Source organism: Miniopterus natalensis, chromosome X (assembly GCF_054644295.1).
Source record: "Miniopterus natalensis isolate mMinNat1 chromosome X, mMinNat1.hap1, whole genome shotgun sequence".
NCBI lineage: Eukaryota > Metazoa > Chordata > Mammalia > Chiroptera > Miniopteridae > Miniopterus > Miniopterus natalensis.
In genome coordinates, this window is record NC_142103.1 from 84504635 (window position 1) to 84526560 (window position 21926).

General features: G+C 35.9%; 1 protein-coding gene across 1 annotated transcript in view; it reads right to left on the reverse strand.

The window, feature by feature from the left end:
* The window catches only part of CFAP47 (cilia and flagella associated protein 47), a 354566-nt gene that overhangs the window by 166987 nt on the left and 165653 nt on the right, over nt 1–21926 (reverse strand). The window contains exons 35-38 of the mRNA XM_016216827.2: nt 15207–15301; nt 14795–14911; nt 6820–6954; nt 3315–3430 (exon numbers count right to left, since the gene is read on the reverse strand). Of these exons, the coding sequence (XP_016072313.2) occupies nt 3315–3430; nt 6820–6954; nt 14795–14911; nt 15207–15301 (463 nt within the window). The remainder of the gene's footprint in view (nt 1–3314; nt 3431–6819; nt 6955–14794; nt 14912–15206; nt 15302–21926) is intronic.

Sequence of the window (21926 nt, forward strand, 5' to 3'; positions counted from 1 at the left end):
ATTCATTGTTAGATAAAACCACTCATTCATTCAATTGATATACATAGAAAATTTATAATATTCAAAGCACTGTTTTAAGTTTTTGGGATACACTAATTAGAAAAACACACTATTGCTGATCTCCTGGATCTTACATTTTATAGGACATGACGTACAACATATCATCACAAAGTAAATGTGGAAACTACAAATTATGTGTGTGCTAGGAAGTGGTATGAGAGCACATAATGGGGAGTGTGATACCATCTAAAAGGTCAGATAAAGTGATATGTTAAGTGGGATATAAAGGTTAAGAGTGAGTGGCTAGAATGAGCAGGCGAGGAAAGGAGGCATCCAAGGACTCTGATAGGAGGAATTATGATGTGTTTGAAGACCTTACCAAAGGTCAGTGGTTCTGAAGCTTAAAAAGCAAAGGTTTTTGTGATGCAAAATATAGCCAAGAATCTGCCATGAAAGCCACGTGGACCATGTTGCAATGTTCAGTCTATATCACAATGGGAAGTTACAGGAATATTTTAAGTAGAAGAGTAACATGACCAAATTTGCATTTAAAAAAGAAATCATTGCTGTCCTGATACAGAGGATGGATTGAAGAGAAACCTTTTAGGAGTCCATTGTAGCAGCCCAGTTTAAAGATAATGGTACATTAAATTAGAATGGAAGATGTAGATAAGAGGAAAAGATGACAAATTTAAGATACATTTGGTAAAATCAATAGCACAAGATAATGGATTGAATCTCCATGGAAGTTGATGGAAAAAGATGTTCAAGAATGATCATATTCTAAATAACATGCACTTAGTAAATGAATTTATGGACCTATACTTAAGTCCTATGAAACATATTTTAAAATACAGTATCCTTTCCACGAGGCAATGGCTGGTTTTAGGACCATGAAGATTTGAGCTTCTCTTGAGTATAGAAACTCCTTTTATAAAAAGATGAAAGAAGGTGAAAGGATTAACCAAACAACCTACATGCATAACCCATAGACACAGACAACAATGTGGTGACGGCTGGGGGAGGGTGGAGGTGGGGGTGGGGGCTGGATGGAGGTGGGCAAAGGGGGGGGTGTAGAAATGGAGGCATCCATAATAGTGTCAAAATAAAAAGAAGAGAAAATTCTGTAATCATATTGAAGCATATAAATGAGCAGGACTCCTTCCTGAATGTGTTAGGAAGTTCAGAATCAAATGGATGGTCTACCTTAGTTCATGTCTTAGGTGTGCAGGTATGGATATCATAATTATAGGTTTTATCTTCCTTCATATCACATGTACCGCATAAGCTACTTCGACTTGGCTTTTGGAAAAGATGGAGAATAAATATATAACACATCAATGTCAGCGCCCATATGGCTCGATGAGAATAACGAGGGAAAAAGGAACCAGAATGGTTTTCTAAAAGTATGCTTTCACTTTTATGACACTCACTCTATGGGTGTAGCTAAATTTAGTCATGAAGTTGGATGCAGAAATAAACATGTTTGTTTATATGCTGGTGTATCTGTTTAATCTTTCTATATAAATTATATCTCTGGGAATTTAAATCCACAGCTGGCGGAAAGAATTATTACTAATCGTGATTTAGACAGAATCTAAGGCAGGATGTGGTATGCATAGATAATTATATAATATCTGATCATGATAAAGCCACAGGTTTTTTTGTTTAATAAAACAAAATAGCTTCTGAATTCTATTCATAAAAACTAAAGACTCTGAAATTATTTAGTCTCACTAAAGAGATACTTAAAGAACCACCTAATAGTAATATACAAGCCTACAAAATAAAGCCCATCCAGAAAAGAGAGTACTATAATTGTTTTCCACATACATGGAGAATTAAGGATTACACCTTCTGGGAACCCTTCTGGGGGTTCCCCAAGAACACTTAGGTGGCATCTTCCTCCCATTTTCCTCTGCTTCTCTACACATCACAAACAAAACAATTATCAAATTATATCCTCATTGTATATTTGCTTATATGGCACTCTGCTAGACTGTAAACACTGTGAATAGTGTTGATGCTTTCACCTATGAATCACCAGCCCTTTGAGTTGGGGGGGAGTAGCGGGAATACTTATTGACTGCTTCCTGTGAGTTCTAGTTACAGTACTAGGTGTTTTGCCTATATAACTACATTTATTGCTGACAACACTGTGAGTAGATATTCTGATCCACATTTTCCAAGAAAAATGAGGCTGGATCATAGAGACTATACACATCAGTATCAAAGCTCAGCATTTAATTGTTAAATGTCATGACAGAAGGGTCCTAGGCCACAGTGGCATCTGAAACTGAGGTTCACTACCTATAAGACAAATCTCATTAAAATTATAATAAAGGGATTTTTTTTAAAGCTGCTAGTTAGAGGGAACCATCGATGAGCATCTGCACAGAGGCTAATAAAGGAAACAAAGCTGTCGTGTTTCCTAGTTTCAAAGAGGGCAAAATGGGGCTCAGACAGCACTATTGTCCCCAAGGCCAATACAGAATGCCAGGCAATTGGGCATAAAAGCAGAATGTTTTCACCCTAAAGTGAAATCTGCCAATTAAACCTGTGCATATAAAGACTCACAATTTACTTTTCTATTGCCATATTATTACATGTGAATGGATAAACATTCAATGTGAGACACTGAGATCAAGAGAAACCAACGTAACAACTGACCTCAAGAAAATAAAAATAATATAGGGAATAGATGTGAATGTAAAAGTCAGAGACACTTATGAAGCTATTGTGACCCCAAATTAAGAACATGATGCTATGAACTAGGGATATTCAAAGAAAAAGAAAGTGTTCTTATAAATATATATGAGGTTATCTATCTATCTATAAATACACAATGACCAGGGATAGAGAGAAATGGCAACACTGAGGTATCTTTCAGGTATGATTATCAGTCTTCTACTGTTTTTCTTTACATTTTCATAGTTTCTAAATTTTCTACAATGAGCACACAGCACTTTTATAATCAGAAACTTCACACACTGCTTCCAGTTCTCTGCAAGAAAAAGAACAGTACTACACCAACAATTTATTGTCTAATTTCTATGGCCAATGTGCATGAAAAATAAACTAAAATTAAATGTATACAAAAAATGTAGCTGCTTTATATTGTTAAAATTTTTTAAGAAAATTGAAAAGGAATCTCAGCAACATATGAATAATTTAGCTGCTTGTGAGTAATGGTCTCTTCATTTATATATATCTGCTGAAAACAAATCCGGGTCACTTTTTAATGATTATAACACACATTAAATCTCTAGGGCTGATATGTTCAATGAAGTAAAATTTTTAAAAAGCCCACTTACTTCGGAGGAACTGTCACAGTATTCCCAAAATGGGAGAGGGAGAAGTCAGCAGCATCTCTTCCAATGATTGTAGCTTTATACACTAACTGTTTCAAGCTTGAACTTTTCACTAGAACCTACGTAGCAGAGCAAGAGAGGAAAAATAAGATCATGAGGTTTTAAACCTGTACAACATTTCTTATTTTTATCAAAGAGAGTTACACATTTTAATCATGAAAATATTTGTTCCTAATGTGCACTACTGGAGGAAAGCAGACTTTGTATTTGAAGACAGCATATAGTTTAGCAAAAGTGGGCAGGGAGAAGCAGCTCTGAAGCAAGGAAATGACGCAAAGATTTGAAGTCGAAAGTTAGCAACTTGGATTTTATTCTTATTGCAAAGGGAAATCTTTGGAGAATTTTAAACCTAGGACTTTCATAACCCAATTTACAAAAAGGATACTGTGGCTGCTCAGTGTGGAAAGTTATAAAGAGTGGAGGTTTAAAATCAGAGGTCCAGGCTGGCAATAATGGTAGCCTCTTCTAGAAGCAACAATATAGCTAGGGTCTTGTTGCCCCTTCCCTCTCAATGCTGGGAGATGGAGAGTACTGGGGAATGTTACTTCATTTTCAGAGACAGCATTCCATGAAAACCTGATTATACAAGTCTTTATGTAGAATATAATGGGGATTCCAAAGAAAACACACACACACATTAGGAAGACACAAGGTTATCATGGAAAGTACTGAGTCAAAAGAGGAAGAAGACCTGGGGCAAATGGATGATTGACCAAATCACAGTAAAGGAAAGGTAACTGCACTTAGGTGGTCCAGGAACCAGACACACAGATATTTGAAGGGTTAATAATTAGCACTATGTGTGATTATAGTGAATCATAAGGAATATGGTAGAGACTTGTTGAAAGATTAAATTAACTACATTTATATTTCAATGAAAACTTTGGTAACTAGCATGACAAGTATACTGTTGCTGAAGAGTTTCTGTTCAGTTATCCCAAGGATTTTGGGATCTTATGTTGCTTGCCTAGCTATAGGTATCAGCACCTAAAGAATTAATTAACAGACCAACTGTTTTTAAGTCCCAGAGAGTTCATTTCCATTTTCTGGAAGGAAAAGTTAAAAATAATAAAAAATTCACTATGCACTATTATTGGCTTCTAGTCCTGGAACTTCCATAACCAGCCCTGAGATCTTAAGGAAGACATTCATTCTCATTGTCATATCACGTGTATGACACAAAGTCATTGGGTTCATCTGTGGTGAGAGTATTACACCCAACTCTAGGATTTCATGTAGGGGTGGCGAGTGGTACATGGGGAGAAAGGAATGCTGTTGAAGGGAAGCAAAGACAGCTTTGGAGTCTTAATTCCCGTTTTGCAATGTCAGTATTTAACTATTGTGCTTCTGTGTAAAGTTTGTTTCGAAAAAGGGGGGAAGGTCAATAACTTTAAAATTGTCTCAGAAAAATCACTGCACCGTACATTTTTTCATTAATTAGCATATGGCTTAATGGTTCCAGTATTCTATGTTTCTATTTGAGACATATAGCTACAGAAATACCTTTTCAATTATAGTTACCATTTCCTGTGATTTTTCTTTACTCGGGAAGATTGAAAGGGTTGATAGGAATGACATTCTATGACTTAGACGCTGCCATTTATGGTGCTGATGCATAGGGCAAACTATGTCTAAGTTTCTCAGCAACCTCCATATTAATCATTTTTCTTGTATGAAATTTAAAAGCAAAGCTTGCTGCAATTGATGTTTTGTTTACCATTTATATTTAATTTTGATTGTTTCCTTCAAAAAATGCATCTTGCATTTGTGAAAAATAAAAGCTGTGTCTATATAATGTCATCTATAATCTTAAGGTGTGAACAATATTTCTAATAAAAAATTAAATTGGAAAGAAATCATGTTCCCATTTTAATATGCTTTAACTTGATTTTTAACATCACAATTAAAATTTGTTTAAATATGAACTTGTGTTATTAACTAATTTAAAAAAAATAACAATTAAATGCCATAACGAAATACAAACATGTGGTCATAGTTAAAGAACTGTGAATACTTAACTGTAATAAATCACTGCTTAATCTAATTCAGACTCCTTCTATCTTTTGCAGACTTAAGCAAAACATGCCTAGCTCTTCAGAAATTTTATTTTGAAGTCAGGAGTCCTCTCCAATATAATTATAGCTCTAGGCTAGTTAGCACCCAAGGCCCTTGAATATCAGTAGAGTTAAGGAATTATCACAGTAAATAATGTTCAAAAAGGATCTAAAGCATTTTATATCTCTTTTTCTGGCAAAAGGGGAAAGAAAAAAAATTTAAAAAAGGAATTGTATCTTAATATTTGCTAACCAAAAATAAAATCAAAAGGAGTGACTTTCCTTTCCCTAACTTGAGCCCTTAATACTTTGAGACAAGAACCCAAGTTTTCCCCAATTTTTAAACTGAATCTTAACAATCATCACTGATATTGTCGCAGCAGCTATACGGTTATTTTTCCAAAGAGGTTACAATTACAAATAAGACATCACCAGGACATATATTTTGGAGACCAAATATGGACAAGTTTTGCATCGGAAGTATAAAATTAACCCCCCACCCATAAGTATGGGAAGAATACATAAAACAGCCTGAGGAAAGGAAATAAACATGATCTGACCAAAGCAGTAAAACAACTTTTGTACAAAATAAGATTCTATCAGCCCATGGTGTCCTGAGAAAGAAGCAAGGAGACCACCTATAAATCTGGTTAAAGATTTTATAAAAATAATCTTAGATAAATATAAACAATTTAAAACTGCACCACAGAAGATATTTCACAAGTGTGCATATGAAACAAATTGTTTGAAATTGAGGTCAATGATTCCTGACAAGATATTTCTCAAAGAGAACACTTGTAAAATATGGACATATTTATGTAGATTTGTTATTGTCATAGAAGTTGAAATTTAATTTTCAATCTTTTTCTGAAAATTGAAAAATTCAGTTACACATTAGCACCTCAAGCTTATATAATATCACTTAGAGAGAATTAGGTGGCCTTGGTCAGGAGCATTTCCATTATTACTTCCCTTTATATATCCTCATTTGAACAAAAAAATCCATCTGGATGTGCAGACTGCTCCCCCTAAAGGAAAGCCAAGCACATTCAGATCACAAGTTTCTACTATGGCATCTGTCCTTTTGTACATGAAATGGATTTCAAGTTTCCTAAAAGGATTTACCCTTCAAAGTGCATAATTTTCATTTTCCATGTCCCCAACCCACATTCTTCAATTGCATTAAAGTCATAATTTCCTTGCAGGTGATGATTATTAATATGCAAAACCTGTCCCTTTCACTCTGCTATATACCTTTGGTTTAGAAGGAGCAACATTTGCTAAGGCTATTTACCATACTGAGAATTCTGTTAACTTGCGGTTGGGAAAGAAGTATCCGAAACCCCTTCTAAGTATTTAACTCCATGTATAATCTGGCCATAAGTATACCTTACCTGTCTCGTCACAGTGTCGTGTAGAGCACACTGAAAGGTCACCAACATCCTGGGGAGATATGTAGGGAGTCTTTCATACATGTAGACACAAAGCATGAGCATCAGGATTGGGTTATGGTCACAGATGTCAGAGGCCTAGTTTTAAAGAAGAGAAATATAAATAAGAGAATATACAGATAAAATACATAACTAGAGCTAAAGCATAGTACAGCAATCGTTGAAATACTTTAAAATCTTTTAAAATGTTACTGATTGGCAGTGTAACTGAAATGTAGACACAACAAACAAAATATTGCTGTGAATCAGAAGAGCTTGACCTAAGCGTTAAAAGATGAATGAGAAGTGTACTAAGTATAGCAATGACCTCAGAGCCTCAAAGACTCCATAAAAGCCACTCAGAGATCAGAAAAATACTACACACTAGAAATACTGGCTAATGTGACTAAGACACTATCCCTGAGTTATTAAGGTATCATAGAATGCAGTGAAAGAAAACTTGAGAAGTAGACAACCTATTTAGGTAAAAGATGGCAAGAGAGTTTCAAGCAAAAGCCCAAGGGAGAAGGTAACACATGAGATGACCTTGAAGACTGCTTGAATTTTAAACAGGCTGTCTTTGGTGTGAAGTAAAGGGTATATTCTATCAGAAAGACAAAACTATAGGGCAAGAAAATAGGGAAGTACAGTGTTCACTTGGAAGAAGTACAATTTGAATCATGCATAAGGTAAGAAAGGACAGGGAGTGGAAGAAAAGACAGGAGTGCGAAGACCACATTGTGGAGGGATGGATGCCAGGGTGAGGGACTTGGTTTCTGAACAGGAAATAACACAAGAACAACAATTCAAGCAGATCAAGCAGCGGATGGCTGGGGAAATACTTTTCCCAGAACAAACAATAATAAGGTAGAAAATGCAATTATAGTGATGAACAAGATAAATTAGTGATGGTTGCTGGAATACATTTGAGATAAAATCCAGACTACGGGGGAAAAACAGCAGAGACAATGAACATAACCAGAATGCACACTGAAGCTAAAAAGTAGACTCAGCAGCAGAAGGAGGGATTCTTTCTATCAGTTTATATAGTGTCTTTGATCTAGAACAAGGTGGAGGTAGTGGGGAGAAATTATTCATAGCAAAAAGGAATTGGGATTGGTCTGAGGCAAGGATTCAAAGACATACAATACCACTGATAAACAAGCAACTCAGTCACTGTCATTGCACAGGGAGCTCTCGACACTTCCATAAAATGAAGATCATAGTATGACTTAATGGCACACATTCAAGTTAGCAACTCAAAATGACCTGGGCCTGGCCTGCAAATGCAAATAGTGCGAGAGCTATGGAAGTTGAAAGTGTTACAGTAGCCCCCCCCTTTCTACCGCTTCGCTTTCCACAGTTTCAGCTACCTGTGGTCTAGTACAGTCCGAAAATATTAAAAGGAAAAGGAAAATTCCAGAAATAACTCATAAGTTGTAAATTGTGCACTGTTCTCAGTAGTTGTGGATTGTTCTCAGTCCTGCCCAGGATGAGAACAATCCCTTTATCCAGTGTCTCCACCCTGTATGCACCACCCACCCTTTAGTCAGGTGCTAGCCATCTCAGTTACCAGATCAACTGTCACAGTATCACAGTGCTTGGCTCAAGTCACCCTCATTTTATTTTATTTTATAATGTCCCCAAAGCACAAGAGTAGTGATGCTGACAATTCAGACATGCCAGAGAAGCTGTAAAGCGCTTCCTTTAAGTGAAAAGGTAAAAGCTCTCAACTTTATCAGGAAAGAAAACAATATTGTATGCTGAGACTCCTTAGATTTACTATAAGAATGAATCTATCTGTGAAACTGTTAAGAAAGAAGAAGAAATCCATGCTAGTTTGCTGAGAGAGACCATATTTACATAACTTTTATTAGCAGTAGTTATTGTTGTTAATCTCTCACTGTGCCTAGTCTATAAATTAAACTTTATCATGTATGTATAGGAAAAACATAGTATATAGGATATATATAGTGTACAGTGTTGAGGCATCCGTGGTCTCAGGCATCCACTGGGGGCCTTGGACACATCTCCAGTGAATACGGGGGGGCTACTCACTCTATGTGGAACTAAGGCACTTGACTCTAAAATTTGGCTCCGGTTACCAGAGAATAATTTTTATAGCCCATCTAATCATCTGCTAATTCTCATTTCCAAAAACATTCTTTTCTTTTTATGGAAGAAGAGATGAGTTTATTCTTTCCTGTTTTGTCAATAAGCAGTAAGGTTTGCCAATAAAGGTAACTGGGGAGGGGATTGTGAGTAAAAAATAAGGGAGCTGGCCTGTCTCAGCAGAGTAGAAAGCAGCTAGTGAGTATGATCTGAGAACTAAGAAAGATTCCAAAATTCCAAGGTTTCTCATCAGTATTCCGTGTTCCCACATTTCTTTAATGAAGACAATGGTAGTCAACAAATATAGGAATGTTATTTAAAATGAGAAGAAACTAAATAATTAAATACAGAGTTTAATTCCCACAAAGTGGGCCAGCCGATGGGATGGAAAGTATATTTGTTGGAGAAAGGAGAACACTAGTAACAAAACACTCTGAGCCCCAGTTTGAGGTCAGTAAAAGTCTTCTGAACGTTCTTTTAGTGATTACAACATAAAAGATATAGATAGAAATATAAAAAAAGTATTCCAAAAAGTCATACTTGAAAATTTGAAAATAAAAAAAATATTTATCTTAGTGGAAAAATATATTTGATAATTAACATATTAAACTGGAAAACCAAAAAAAATGTATTCCTACCTTTCTTCATGATAAATTTCAATGAAAAATAACCTAAATTACTTTACACTTTAGTGTAAATTAACTACACGTTAGTCAATCCTAAGCTTAAAAGCCAAGTGTTAAATTAAGTTTCCTTAAGACAAGATTTTCATGTGAAGTATCTTTCAAAGACATAATCTTTTTCTCTATATAGGTCTAACCTAGAAGAACTTTTATTATATTGATCCATTTTTACCAGTGATGACAGCATTTCCTATTGTACTATCAAATGATAGGGAGTTAAACAAATAAACAAACAAAAAAATCAGAGAAAAATGCTGGAGTAGAAATCTGGTAAACTAAATTCAAATCCTGCTACTACACAGTGTCATGATCTTGACTAAATAGATTGCTTTCACTAGGCCTCAGTTTCTTCATCAGTGACAAGAAGAGATGAGATGGCACTGAGCTTCATGGTAAATTTATTTCATTTGCTATGACTTCAGGATACCACCAGCTTTCTAACTAGACACCAACCATAACTAGCAGTATCCACTGACATACTGTAATCCCATAGAGAACACCGTTGACTACCTTCCCAACAGCAATTATCTCCTTTCTTCTTTACTAAGAATCCCAGTTTTTGTGGGTGTGCCATTATCTTTATCAAACACTGCTTTAGCTGTAAGTATGGGATGCAATTCTGGTCAATAATACACAATGGGAAATATGCTGTGGGACCACTGAGAAAAGTTTAACTTAAGGAAAAAGAGAAGCACAATAAAAGGGTGCTATTCAACCAGCCCTAAGGGGAGCAGTGCGACGGTGTTACACGAGAATTTCTGGGGGAATTTCATGGGTGTTAGTGCACATATAAGCCAGTAGACTGAGAAGGGCTGAGCAAATTAAATCTCTGAAAACTCTGTTGAAAAACTGAATCACTATCCAGATAATATTCTACTGTCTGATTTCATCTTACATAAAACAGTGAATCTACTTTTAAACCACTTTTACTCGTGAATTCTGTTATTTATGGCTGAAACATCCTAGTTGATAAAAACAAACAAAATTTTAAGAGAAAAGTTAGGTCATCTATTCACCGTTAGCTCTCCTCACTACTCAGTGAATTATATGTAGTATGACATCTATAAATGTTTATCATATTTATTTTTATATCCATCTATCTGCATATAGAAATGAAAATACATTCTATGCTGTCCAAACAAGTCCCAGAATATTTTTGCTTAACATAAAAAGCATGTCATGAAAGGGAGACTATGTAATAACTGTATATTCCAACTCGCAAGATTCCACAACAGGACACGACATTGGCTCAGAAACTTATCTAGCTGATTCAACAGTTGCAAAGGATGTAAAAAATAAGGAATGTAAACATTAATAAATAAATCCAGTGCTAAATTTCACAGGATTCAAATGTGGGCCAGTACTAAGCATCAGTACTGATTTATTATGGCTATGCTAATTTAATGGTGATATTTTTAAACTCTGCCATCTAATGTGGTTGGTAAATCCAGGCTGGTTAAAAGTTAGTGAATTGGAGCTGGCTGGTAAAAGCCTGGTAATTACCTGCTAAGTTAATTGTCAATTTCTCTAGTCATCAAATCTTGGACATCTCTACATTTTTAAGTAGTAGATATATTCTTAAATATTTTTAGCTATACAATTAAAATAAACATTTTGAGTCAACATATCTGAGGAAATCAAAAAACAAAGGAGAGAATCATAACATGATGAATTATATTTTCTAAACAAAGATATTTTCATATTCTTATGAACTTCCAGCAAATTCTCAAGGGCTACCTTAAACACCAAGTGTCCCATGCAACTTTTCCTGGTGTCCTTATTAGAATGACTTCTCTTCCCTTTTGGTCCCATAGCATATTGTTTCTGTGTCTATTGCGGCATTCACTGTCTGCTTTGCACTTAGCTCTTTTTCATGTATTTGTCACTCATAGTGGTTAATATCTTTGAAGGCATAAGTGTGTTTTAACCATATCTATACCCCTTGCAGGGTCTGTCTGCTGTTTTTCATAAAGGAGATTCAATAATTTGTCCAACTGATGGAAATGGTAGTATTTTTATTCTTCCAAACCGAAATCTTTTAGTAGTTTACCTTTAAAACTCTCTTATACAAAAACTCTGACCAAAATCCTTGATTACAGTTTCTCTTTACAACTCTACGAATATATAAGAATGTACATGTCAAATGTGGTACAAAGTAAGTTTACCATGCAAGTGACGATGCTAGTACCCAAATGTGGGTTGATATAAAGTAATGCCTTACACTTGCTAGAAAGAAAATACTTTGGTCCTTGACCAACTGAAATTGCCTTTTGATTGGTCTGTTTCTCTGTCCCCAGTCCCACTCTTCCCAGTCCATCCTGACTATTGTTATAAAAGTAAATGCCTTTACTCCCATAATACCCACAAAGTAAACTGCTGACTTTTTATGCTGATCCAAGAACCTAATATATGCCCATGTCTATTTCTAATCCTAAATTTCAACCTAGGCAACCTAGTCACACATGTTCCTTAATATATGTGATTTGTTCACATTTATCAGAGACAGAGACAGAGACAGAGAGAAAAAGAGACAACAGGCCTGTAAAATAGATCAATTGTGCTAAGTCCATGTCACTAAATTGAGACTTAATACTAAACTAATTACAATTTCAGCCTCTTCCAAGAATGTAATCCTAACTAGTCAGTCTGGAATTTCCTGGTCACACTAGTGAGGCCATTTGCCTGATGACCCCAAAGAAAGGTGACCCTGTCTGAAACAATCCACACTTTCCCAGTCACTTCCTTGTCCTACCTGCCTATAAAAACCCTCCACTTTATGCAGCTCCATGGAGCTCCTTTCTAGTTGCTAGAGGGGATGTTGCCTGATTCATGATTTATTAAATAAGGCCAACTAGATCTTTAAATTTACTCAGTCGAATTTTGTTTGTTCTACATTCTGTTTATGACATATCCTCTGAGTAATCACCTTCTTCTCTTACCATTTACAATCGAAACTCAATCCGCCCTTCAAGAACCCAGATAAGTCCCGCTTCATCTACCCAGTCTTTGGTGGATCAATATAGACCACACTGATCTCTACACTTTTCTTTTTATACACACTGACAATTAAATAAGTAGAATATTATTTATCATTTAATATGCATATATGTTGATAATTCAAAGTTTGTATATTCTTCAAAGTCAGGGATAATTTATACTATTTTCATTTCTCTAAAATAACAAAGTACCCAAAAATGTTAAGCATAGAATATAGTTTTGATTATTACTATTGAGGATTTACTGTGAAAAGCTAGATGGAATTACAACTTGGAGGTCCAAATGTAATGAAAATGTATATTACCATTATGATCTCTATATGAATACTTATTTTAAAACAAAAGTGAAATATTTTTTTTGTTACTAAATTAGAAGACGATAATACTATCTATATTCAAACAACTCTGCTCTTTTAATTCATTCTTAGAGCTCAGTAAGGTTAATAAAGCATTCATTCTTATAGGTTCAGAAAACTGGAGCTATCACTAGAACTTTCTTTTTATGTATAGTTGGATGCATATAATTATATACATTAAAAAATATCCTGTAGAGCCCAGCCGGGATGACTTAGTGGTTGAGCGTTGACTCAGGAACCTGGAGGTCATGGTTCGATTCCCGGTCAGAGCACATGCCTGAGTTGAAGGCTCGATCCCCAGCAGGGGACATGCAGGAGGCAGCTGATCAATGACTCTCTCTCATCACTGATGTTTCTCTCTCTCTCTTCCTTTCCCTTCCTCTCTCTGAAATCAATAAAAAACATATTTAAAAAATATATCCAGTAGAATTCTATGAAGTCATACTTCAATTTTTACATTTTAATAATATCCCATGAAAAGACTGTTTTGGTTTCGATTTAAAATTTGTGAAGAAAGGAATATTATAAAGGACTAAACTAACATTTTTCCAAAGAAGGCATACACATGGCAAACAGGTACATAAAAAGGAGCTCAACACCACTAATCATGAGGTAAATGAGTCAAAATCACAATGAGATATCACCTCACACATGTCAGAATGGCTATTATCAAAAAGACAAGAAATAGCAAGTATTGGAGAGGATGTGGAGGGAAAGGAGCTCTTGTGCACTGTTGGTAGGAATGGTGCAACCACTATGGAAAACAGTATGGAGTTTCCTCAAAAACTTAAAAACAGAACTACCATATGGTACAGCAATCCCACTTCTGGGTACGTATCCAAAGGAAATGAAATCAGTGTGGTGGAGATACCTGTACTCCCATGTTCAATTGCAGATTCACAATGGTCAAGACATGGAAACAGCTAAGTGTCTGTGGACAGATGAATGGATAAAGAAAATGTGGGACACTGCCCAGCCAGCATGGCTCAGTGGTTGAATGTCAACCCATGAACTAGGAGGTCATGATTCGATTCCCGGTCAGGGCACGTGCCTGGGTTGCGGGCTCGATCCCCAGTAGGGGGTGTGCAGGAGACAGCCGATCAATGTTTCTCTCTCTTTCCCTTTCCCTTCTCTCTGAAATCAATAAAAACATATTTTTTTTAAAAAAGAATGAAAATGATACATACTTGCAATGAAATATTATTTAGTCATAAAAAAGAAATCCTGCCATTTGTGATAACATGGATGAACCTGGAGAACATGCTAAGTGAAATAAGCTAGACACAAAACGACAAGTATTGTATGATTTCAATTATATGTGGAATCTAAAAGGTCAAACTCATAAAACCAGAGAGTAGAACAGTGTTTGCCAGGGGGTAGGGATGGGAGAAACTGGGAGATGTTTGTCAGAGGGTACAAACTTTCAGTTATAAGATAAATAAGTTCTGGGAATGTAATGTAAATCACTGTAGTTATAGATGTTAATAGTGAATTGCATACTTAAAATTTGCTAAGAGCATAGGTCTTAAGTGTTCTCACCACAAAAAAAAAAAATGGTAACTATGTGAGGTGATGAATGTTTTAATTAACTTAATTGCGGTAATCATTTATATATAGTATACACACACACACATATAAAACATCATGATGTTGTATACATAGAAAAATTACATCATACAAACTAAATATACATAATTTTTATTTGCCAATCATATCTAATAAAGCAGGAAGTAAATAAGAAAAGAAGACCCTCATAAAATATTTATAGAATGTATGATATAAATGAACTCACCTGTATACCCATGCTAAAGCCAATTTCACAAAGGCTATTCACGATAATCACGCAATTGTGAAAATACTGTTCAGAGCTTTTTGGTTGTGTGTACATATTTACAAAATGAGGCTCAATCTGGAAAAGGCAACAATCAAACAATCAAACCTTTCAGTAAGAGAATAAAAATGACTGCTGTTTTACTGTTCTCTGTAATTCAGCAAAGAATCGTTGAAATATTAACATTTGTCTGTAATAGACTACTGCAATCAAAATACAAGAATAGACAAAAAGGTAATTCTAGCCATGCAGATTCAAGTGTTACATAAAGTCAAAACATTTAAAAGAATCTGTTTGCAGGAAATGCTTTGAATTTAAATTACTAAGTTCTTTCAAATAATAGAAGACCATTCTGCATAAAAATAACTCTTACCAGAAATGGACAATAGGCTCCCAACACTGTGGCAAAAGCAAGGCCATCTGAAAGGTCTCTGTCAAAATTTAGTATCCATCTCTCAGAGGGAACACCTGTTCAAAAAAATAAATAAATAAGAATATAACAATAGTTTTACTTTTCTAAAAAGGTATCTTATGGAAATTTGAGCAATAGTCAAAGAAACATTTGTCTTTGACTGGAAAAGAAAAATAATAATATTATGGAAATGAAAACAAAATTTAAACCTCAGAAGCTTGATACCAGGAAATATATCTGCTGCAAGGTTTTATAAGCAACTGCAAAAGCTGTCTCCTTTTATTTATATTTGAACAGCTTTGAAGAATATACTACCATGTAATAATGGAAGAAAAATCGATGATTTCAAAATTACTCATTCAGTAGAGTACCTTGGAGTTCAAATATTTGATCACAATCATCAACATGGGTAAAGAAGCTCAGAAGACATGAAGTTACTTGTAACTCTAAAGTTTTAAGGCCAGTTTTCCTATCTGTTGCAGAAATTCTTCCACATTTAGGGTAAGTGGAAGGAGATGGAGATTTATGGCTTAAAGAAACAAGAATTGACTTACAAAAGATAACACAAGAGGGAGGGAGGACTAATAAAAGGACTTCTCAGTTACAGAACTGACTACTACACTGAGACTAGAACAAAAGACAAAGTATCTGGATATTTAGTAAATATCTGAAGGACTGTCCTATATTAGTGAGGGGGGGTGATTTAAACATTGGAAATCAATGTTATATTTAATGTGACATTTCCTTTTTTAAAATGTTTCCAAAAGGGCCTAGATTATTACTGGTTTGAGATGATCTTGTGTATGAAAACAAGGAGAAAATTGGTGATCTTCATAAATTCCATCAAATCTCTTAATTCCCATTTTCTGTGAAGAACAAACTATGACAAGATATTTGTGACATGCATATTAATTCCACAAATGAGAACTGCTTCACATCTGAACTGTAAGACTTAGTTTTCTCTAAAACCACAGATGTCCTGGAATATTTCACAGAAACAGTACCCAATACCCTTTCACCTGAGATGCTACAACATTGAATGTTTCTATAGGACTTCTATTGCAAAATCAATTTTGCACACAAAGATCACTAGTAATTGCCAACTAATTCACAGCATACATTTTGCACTACAGTTTTCAAAGTATTTTTTCCTAATAGAAACCTCTAAATAATATTTGGTATAAGATGTGAAAAATCAAAGAAATGATTTTAAAATGCACATTTCTAGATAGCTATATAATTATAACCTAAATGTGTTTCTCTTAATGTGTACTTACCACTCATGTCTTCTAATATAAGCAAAGGGTCTCACTTTTGTAGCAGATGTTCATTTTTCTATGAACTAGAAGCAATTCTAACTTTAATCTGAAAAGGGCAATTTACTAGCCTTTTAAGTTGATGGTGAATCAGTCAGTTAGCAGGGGAGTTAGACCGTGTGCTCTAAATATTCCACTCTCATCTTGTACAAACGTTAGAAAAGGGATAAAAATTCCCCTGGAGTTTAATATTTTGTGGAGGAAAGGTCACACCCATAAAGAGAAACAACTAATGAAAAATCTCCTAACTAGAAGCTAATGAATAGATAACTATATAGCAAAAACTAAGTGTTATACTGTTATTATCAACTCCACAACTGCAATCCAGCACCACAGGATGCATTATGACTTTCCCTATTTCCTTATTTCTAACTGGCCCTCATTATCTACAATGTATTTACTTATTTGTTCAACACTAGTATACATATATAGTACCTTCAGAATTGTAAACCCATAGCCTTGCAAGAAAGTAATGTGCATGTACAGTATTTTTTTGTCTTTAATTCTACAGAATGCAGTCATGATATTGTTTTCAAAAGATAATTAAGTCAGCCCCTTTCTTCTCCATTACATTCAGTGAAGTTGTCAAACATTTGTAATGCAGTTCCATTTGTCATGTGTCACATTCATTTGTCACAGCCTGCATTCCATCCTGGATTGCTTCCATGTCTTGGTTGATTAAAAAAATGCATATACTAACATTAAATCACTCTTTGGAGTGCAGCTTCTAGGATTTTGGCATATACATTGTCATATATTTACCACCATAATACCACACAGAAAAGTTTCATCACCTACACCCCCAAAATTTCCATGTGTATTTTAGAGTCAATGTATTGATATTTACAAAAATAAGTGTGTGACGTCAGAGCAATGGTGCCATGAGAGATATCCTTGGCCTCTCCCCCTGAAATTTCAACAAATTAACTATAATTCAACAAAATATTTCCTGCTCAACACACAGGCACGCCTGAGAGACCCTCCACTGAAACATCTAAAGGTGGGAAACTGGGAATAAGCAGGGAGACCAGAAGGGAGGAAAGCCCAGACTGCCCTCAGATGCAGCCCTACAGCCGGGAGCTCGAGGTGCAGCTGGAAGAGGGGAGGAAGCCGAAGGTAGCAGGCGCTTCCTTCAGCCTGCTCAGAAGAACAGAGAGCTGCCAGAAGCCAGTCCAGCAGGGCAAGCAGGGTGAACAGTGACTGAGCCAGCAGGTGCCTGACAGAGTGCAGGATCCTGCTGTGTGGCTGTCAACTGTCAGGCTGGCATGTTTCTGACAAAGAAACAGAAAAGCAGAGAGCTGCAACCCCTTGGACTCCCAAAACTTGCCTCCTGTTGCCCTCAGTGTCCTGTTAAGGAACATTTTATCTGTAAACCAAGAGCTATTGCAGTAGAACTGCTCTTTCTCTCCGTGACTGATCCCTAGGTGGCGTGCTTGAGGCTGGATCCCACAGAAGTCTGGGTTTGCGATTATGGTGCGGGAAAAACAAACCCCACCTCCAAGCAGCAGAGCTGTCTTACAGAAGCCATGGAGGTCAAGTCTGGGACATCTCAGAAGTAAAAAAAATCTTGTGATTCAGCACCATCTACTGGAAAAACAGGAGAAAGACCTCTTCAGAGAACACTGCTATAGTAGGTATTTTTATGCCTAGATAAAGGAGATGAGCAAATACCATGAAAAACCGTGGTAACGAGGATGATCAGAAAGAAAATGAAAACTCCCCAGAAAGCAAGCTGGAATACATGGAAATATGTGATATAAATGACAGAGATTTCAAGATCGCAGTTCTAAAAATACTCAACAAGATGCGAGAAAATACAGACAGGCAATTCAGTGTACTCAGAAAACAAATCAATGAATAAAATGAGTCTCTTTACCAAAGAGTTTGAGACTTTAAAAAAGAGCCAATCAGAAATCCTGGAAATGAAGCACGCAAGTAAGGAGATTAGGAATGAGCTACTGAGCACAGAAAACAAAGCCAGCCACATGGAGAAAAGGATTAGTGATATTGAAGACAGGAATCTAGAAATGATGCAGAGAGAAGAAGAGAAAAACCTAAGCATGAAGAAAAATGAAAGAGCTCTATGAGAATTATCTGACTCCATCAGAAAAATCAATATTAGAATAATGGGCATTCCAAAAGAAGAAGAGAGGGAGAAAGGGATGGACAGTCTGTTTCAATAGTGGATGAGAACTTCCCGAACCTATGGAAAGAACTATATCCTCAAGTTCAAGAAGCCAACAATACACCTAGTAACCTCAATCCAAAGAGACCCTCTCCGAGGCATAGTACATTAAAACTGTCAAAAATTAATGACAAAGAAAAAATTCTCAAAGCAGCCAGGGAAAAGAAGGAAGTAGTCTACAAAGGAAAACCTATCAGAATATCATCTGATTTTTCAGCAGAAACTCTACAAGCCAGAAGAAAGTGAAACCAAATATTCAAACATCTGAAAGAGAGAAATTTACCAACCACAAATAATATATCCAGCAAAAGTATCCTTTAACTATGAAGGAGAAATAGACATTCCCAGACGTACAGAAGCTGAGAGATTTTATCACCAGAAAACCTCCATTACAAGAAATACTCAAGGGAGTTATTCTACCTGAAACAAAGAACATAAGGTCACAACACTATGAATAAGATCACCAAAACAACTTACAGCATAAACAGGGACAATTTGTGACAACAAAAACATAAAAGAGGAGGGAGTAAAGGTCTGAACTGGAAAAGGAGGATGAACTTTTTTTTTAAAGTACAGTGGGCTTTTCATTGGATTTACACCATTTTTATATCTTAACAAGTCCTCAACTCCATATGCATGATACATTTCTCTAATTCTCTTTGATTTCTTTCATCCGTGTTTTGTAATGTTCAGCACATTTATCCTGTACATATTTTGTTAGGTTTATACTTAAGCATTTTATTCTATGGTAAATTATATATATATTAATATCAAATTCCAATTGTTTACTGCCATTCTATAGAAATAGTATTTACTCTTGTATAGTGATCATATATCCTACAACCTTGATAAATTCATACACTAGTTCTAAGAGCTTTTTTTGTAGATTGTTTCAAATTTTCTACTTAACTGTCATGTTGAATCTCAGCCCCTTCCCCAGGGGTAAAGATGGTGTGTGTGTGTGTGCGTGTGTGTGTGTGTGTGTGTGTGTGTGTGTGTGTGTGTAAGCGTGTGTGCACGCACACAGGCATTGTCAAGTTTCTTTTTGTAGCTGCAATGAGTTTTACCATGGCACTAAGGATTGACAGTATGCACTGTCCTTCTCCCCATATATTAAAGCTTTTGTTCTATATGGAATATAGGAGTCTGCACGAATTGCTTGCCCCTCCCCTAGGTCTGCAGTATAGGAAGCATATTCTCCAGACTCACTCCAGTCATTTCTGTGAGCAACCAGTGAGGTCCGTGGAGTAAAAAGCGGACACAGACTCCCCCTATAACTGTGACCCCCCAGACACTTCATGCACTCTCACTAGTGTATACTTGGCCTCTATCAACTCACCAAACACCATACTCAACTCTTCTCATCAGTATTTAGCTGTCTCTACCACAGCAGACAACTGATATTATCCCATTTCTTCCTGCAAGCACCTACTCCTCGTTGGACTTTGGGCTACTTTGTTGGCCTACAGCCTCAGCTTCCTAGGGGAGCTTTAAAACAGTGAGAATTTACCGTTTGTATGGCCTCTGCTATTGTAACAACAGGGAGAAAAAAACTCTTTCCAGTCGTCCTCAACTTCCCTGAGAAGAACCGGTGGCATCCACGTATTGTTATTCAACCCATCGCAATTTTGGAACTCCTTTGATATTACCTGTCAAACACCAGGTGGCACAGGCTATTGGTGCTCCAACATGGCTCTCAGTGTGAACAGGATGGTGATAATGCTACAGAACAATGCTGGGAAGAGGTATGGACCAAACTCCAAAGGTCTTCTCTAACCTCTGATTCTAGGTGTGTATCCTGCCATTCAAACACAAAGCTACTGCCAAGTAAGACCCCACCACAATTTACTACAGCCTTGCCTTAGGTATATCAAAGATTTTCTCTGTTGTAATGTAAGCTTCTTTGATCTAAGCCACTCTCTCTTCTATGCTCCTTCTAAGATTTTGTTACCCACAGTGTGCTATGTGAATCAGCAGCACCTTCGACTAAAAGCTTATTGAAAATGCAGAATTTCAGGCCCCACTCAACATCTACTCAAACATAACATCAGTTTAACAAAATCTCCAAGTGATTTCTACTCACATTACTGTCTGAAAAGTACTGGTCTAGGGTTGTTTTTTAGAGAGAGAACCAGCAGTCTAATCTAATCTTCACATGTCAGGAATCAGAAAATTCCAGGGCTGTTTCACAGATTTTTTAAAATTTTAATTTGGGAGTTATATATATATTTTTAAATATATCTTTATTGATTTCAGAGAGAGGAAAGGAGAGGGAGAGAGAGAGATAGAAACATCAATGAGGAGAGGGTCACTGATCAGCTGCCTAGCCCACAAACCAGGCATGTGCCCTGACCGGGAATCGAACCCTGATTGCCTGGATCCTAGGTCGATGCTCAACTGCTGAGCTATGCCTGATTGGGCTGGGAGTTATATTTTTATGTTTTTACATTATGTCACTTCAAAGAGTCAGAAACATAAAATATTAATAAAAATTGTGGTCCTAAATAGTATTATAAATTAGAGATATGGCTGTTAAACATAAAACTGGATCATTTTATGCACATTCACTTATTTTTATGAGCATCATAATTGCTATATAAATATATTTTAGGTGATTATAACAGTACATTTTTACAACAGCTTTATTGATATATAATTCTCACATTAATCTCACATAATTCAATTGTCTAAGCCATTGTTATTATTTTCACAGAGTCATAAAATTGTCATCACTACCTAATCTTATAATATTTTAATCAACACAAAAAGAAACTCCAGACCACTTGCTATCACTCCCCATTTTCCTCTTCTCTCATCCCCTGGAAAAAATCAATTCTACTTTCAAAGAATTTACCTATTCTGGACATATCCTAGAAATGGAATCATAAAATATGTGCCCTTTTGTGTTCTGGTTTCTTTCACTTAGCATAGTGTTTTCAAGGTTAAAGGTTGTAGCATGTATCAGTGCTTCCTTTTTTCATGGCTCAATAATATTCCCCTTTACGAATACACCACATTTTGTTTATCCATTTATCAGTTTATGGGCATTTGAGTTGTTTTTGCTTTTCAGCCATTATAAATAATGCTGCTGTGAACATTTATTTAGGGGTTTTTATATGAACATATGTTTTTAATTATCCTGTGCATATCGTTTAACATTTTGAAAAATTGCTAAATTGG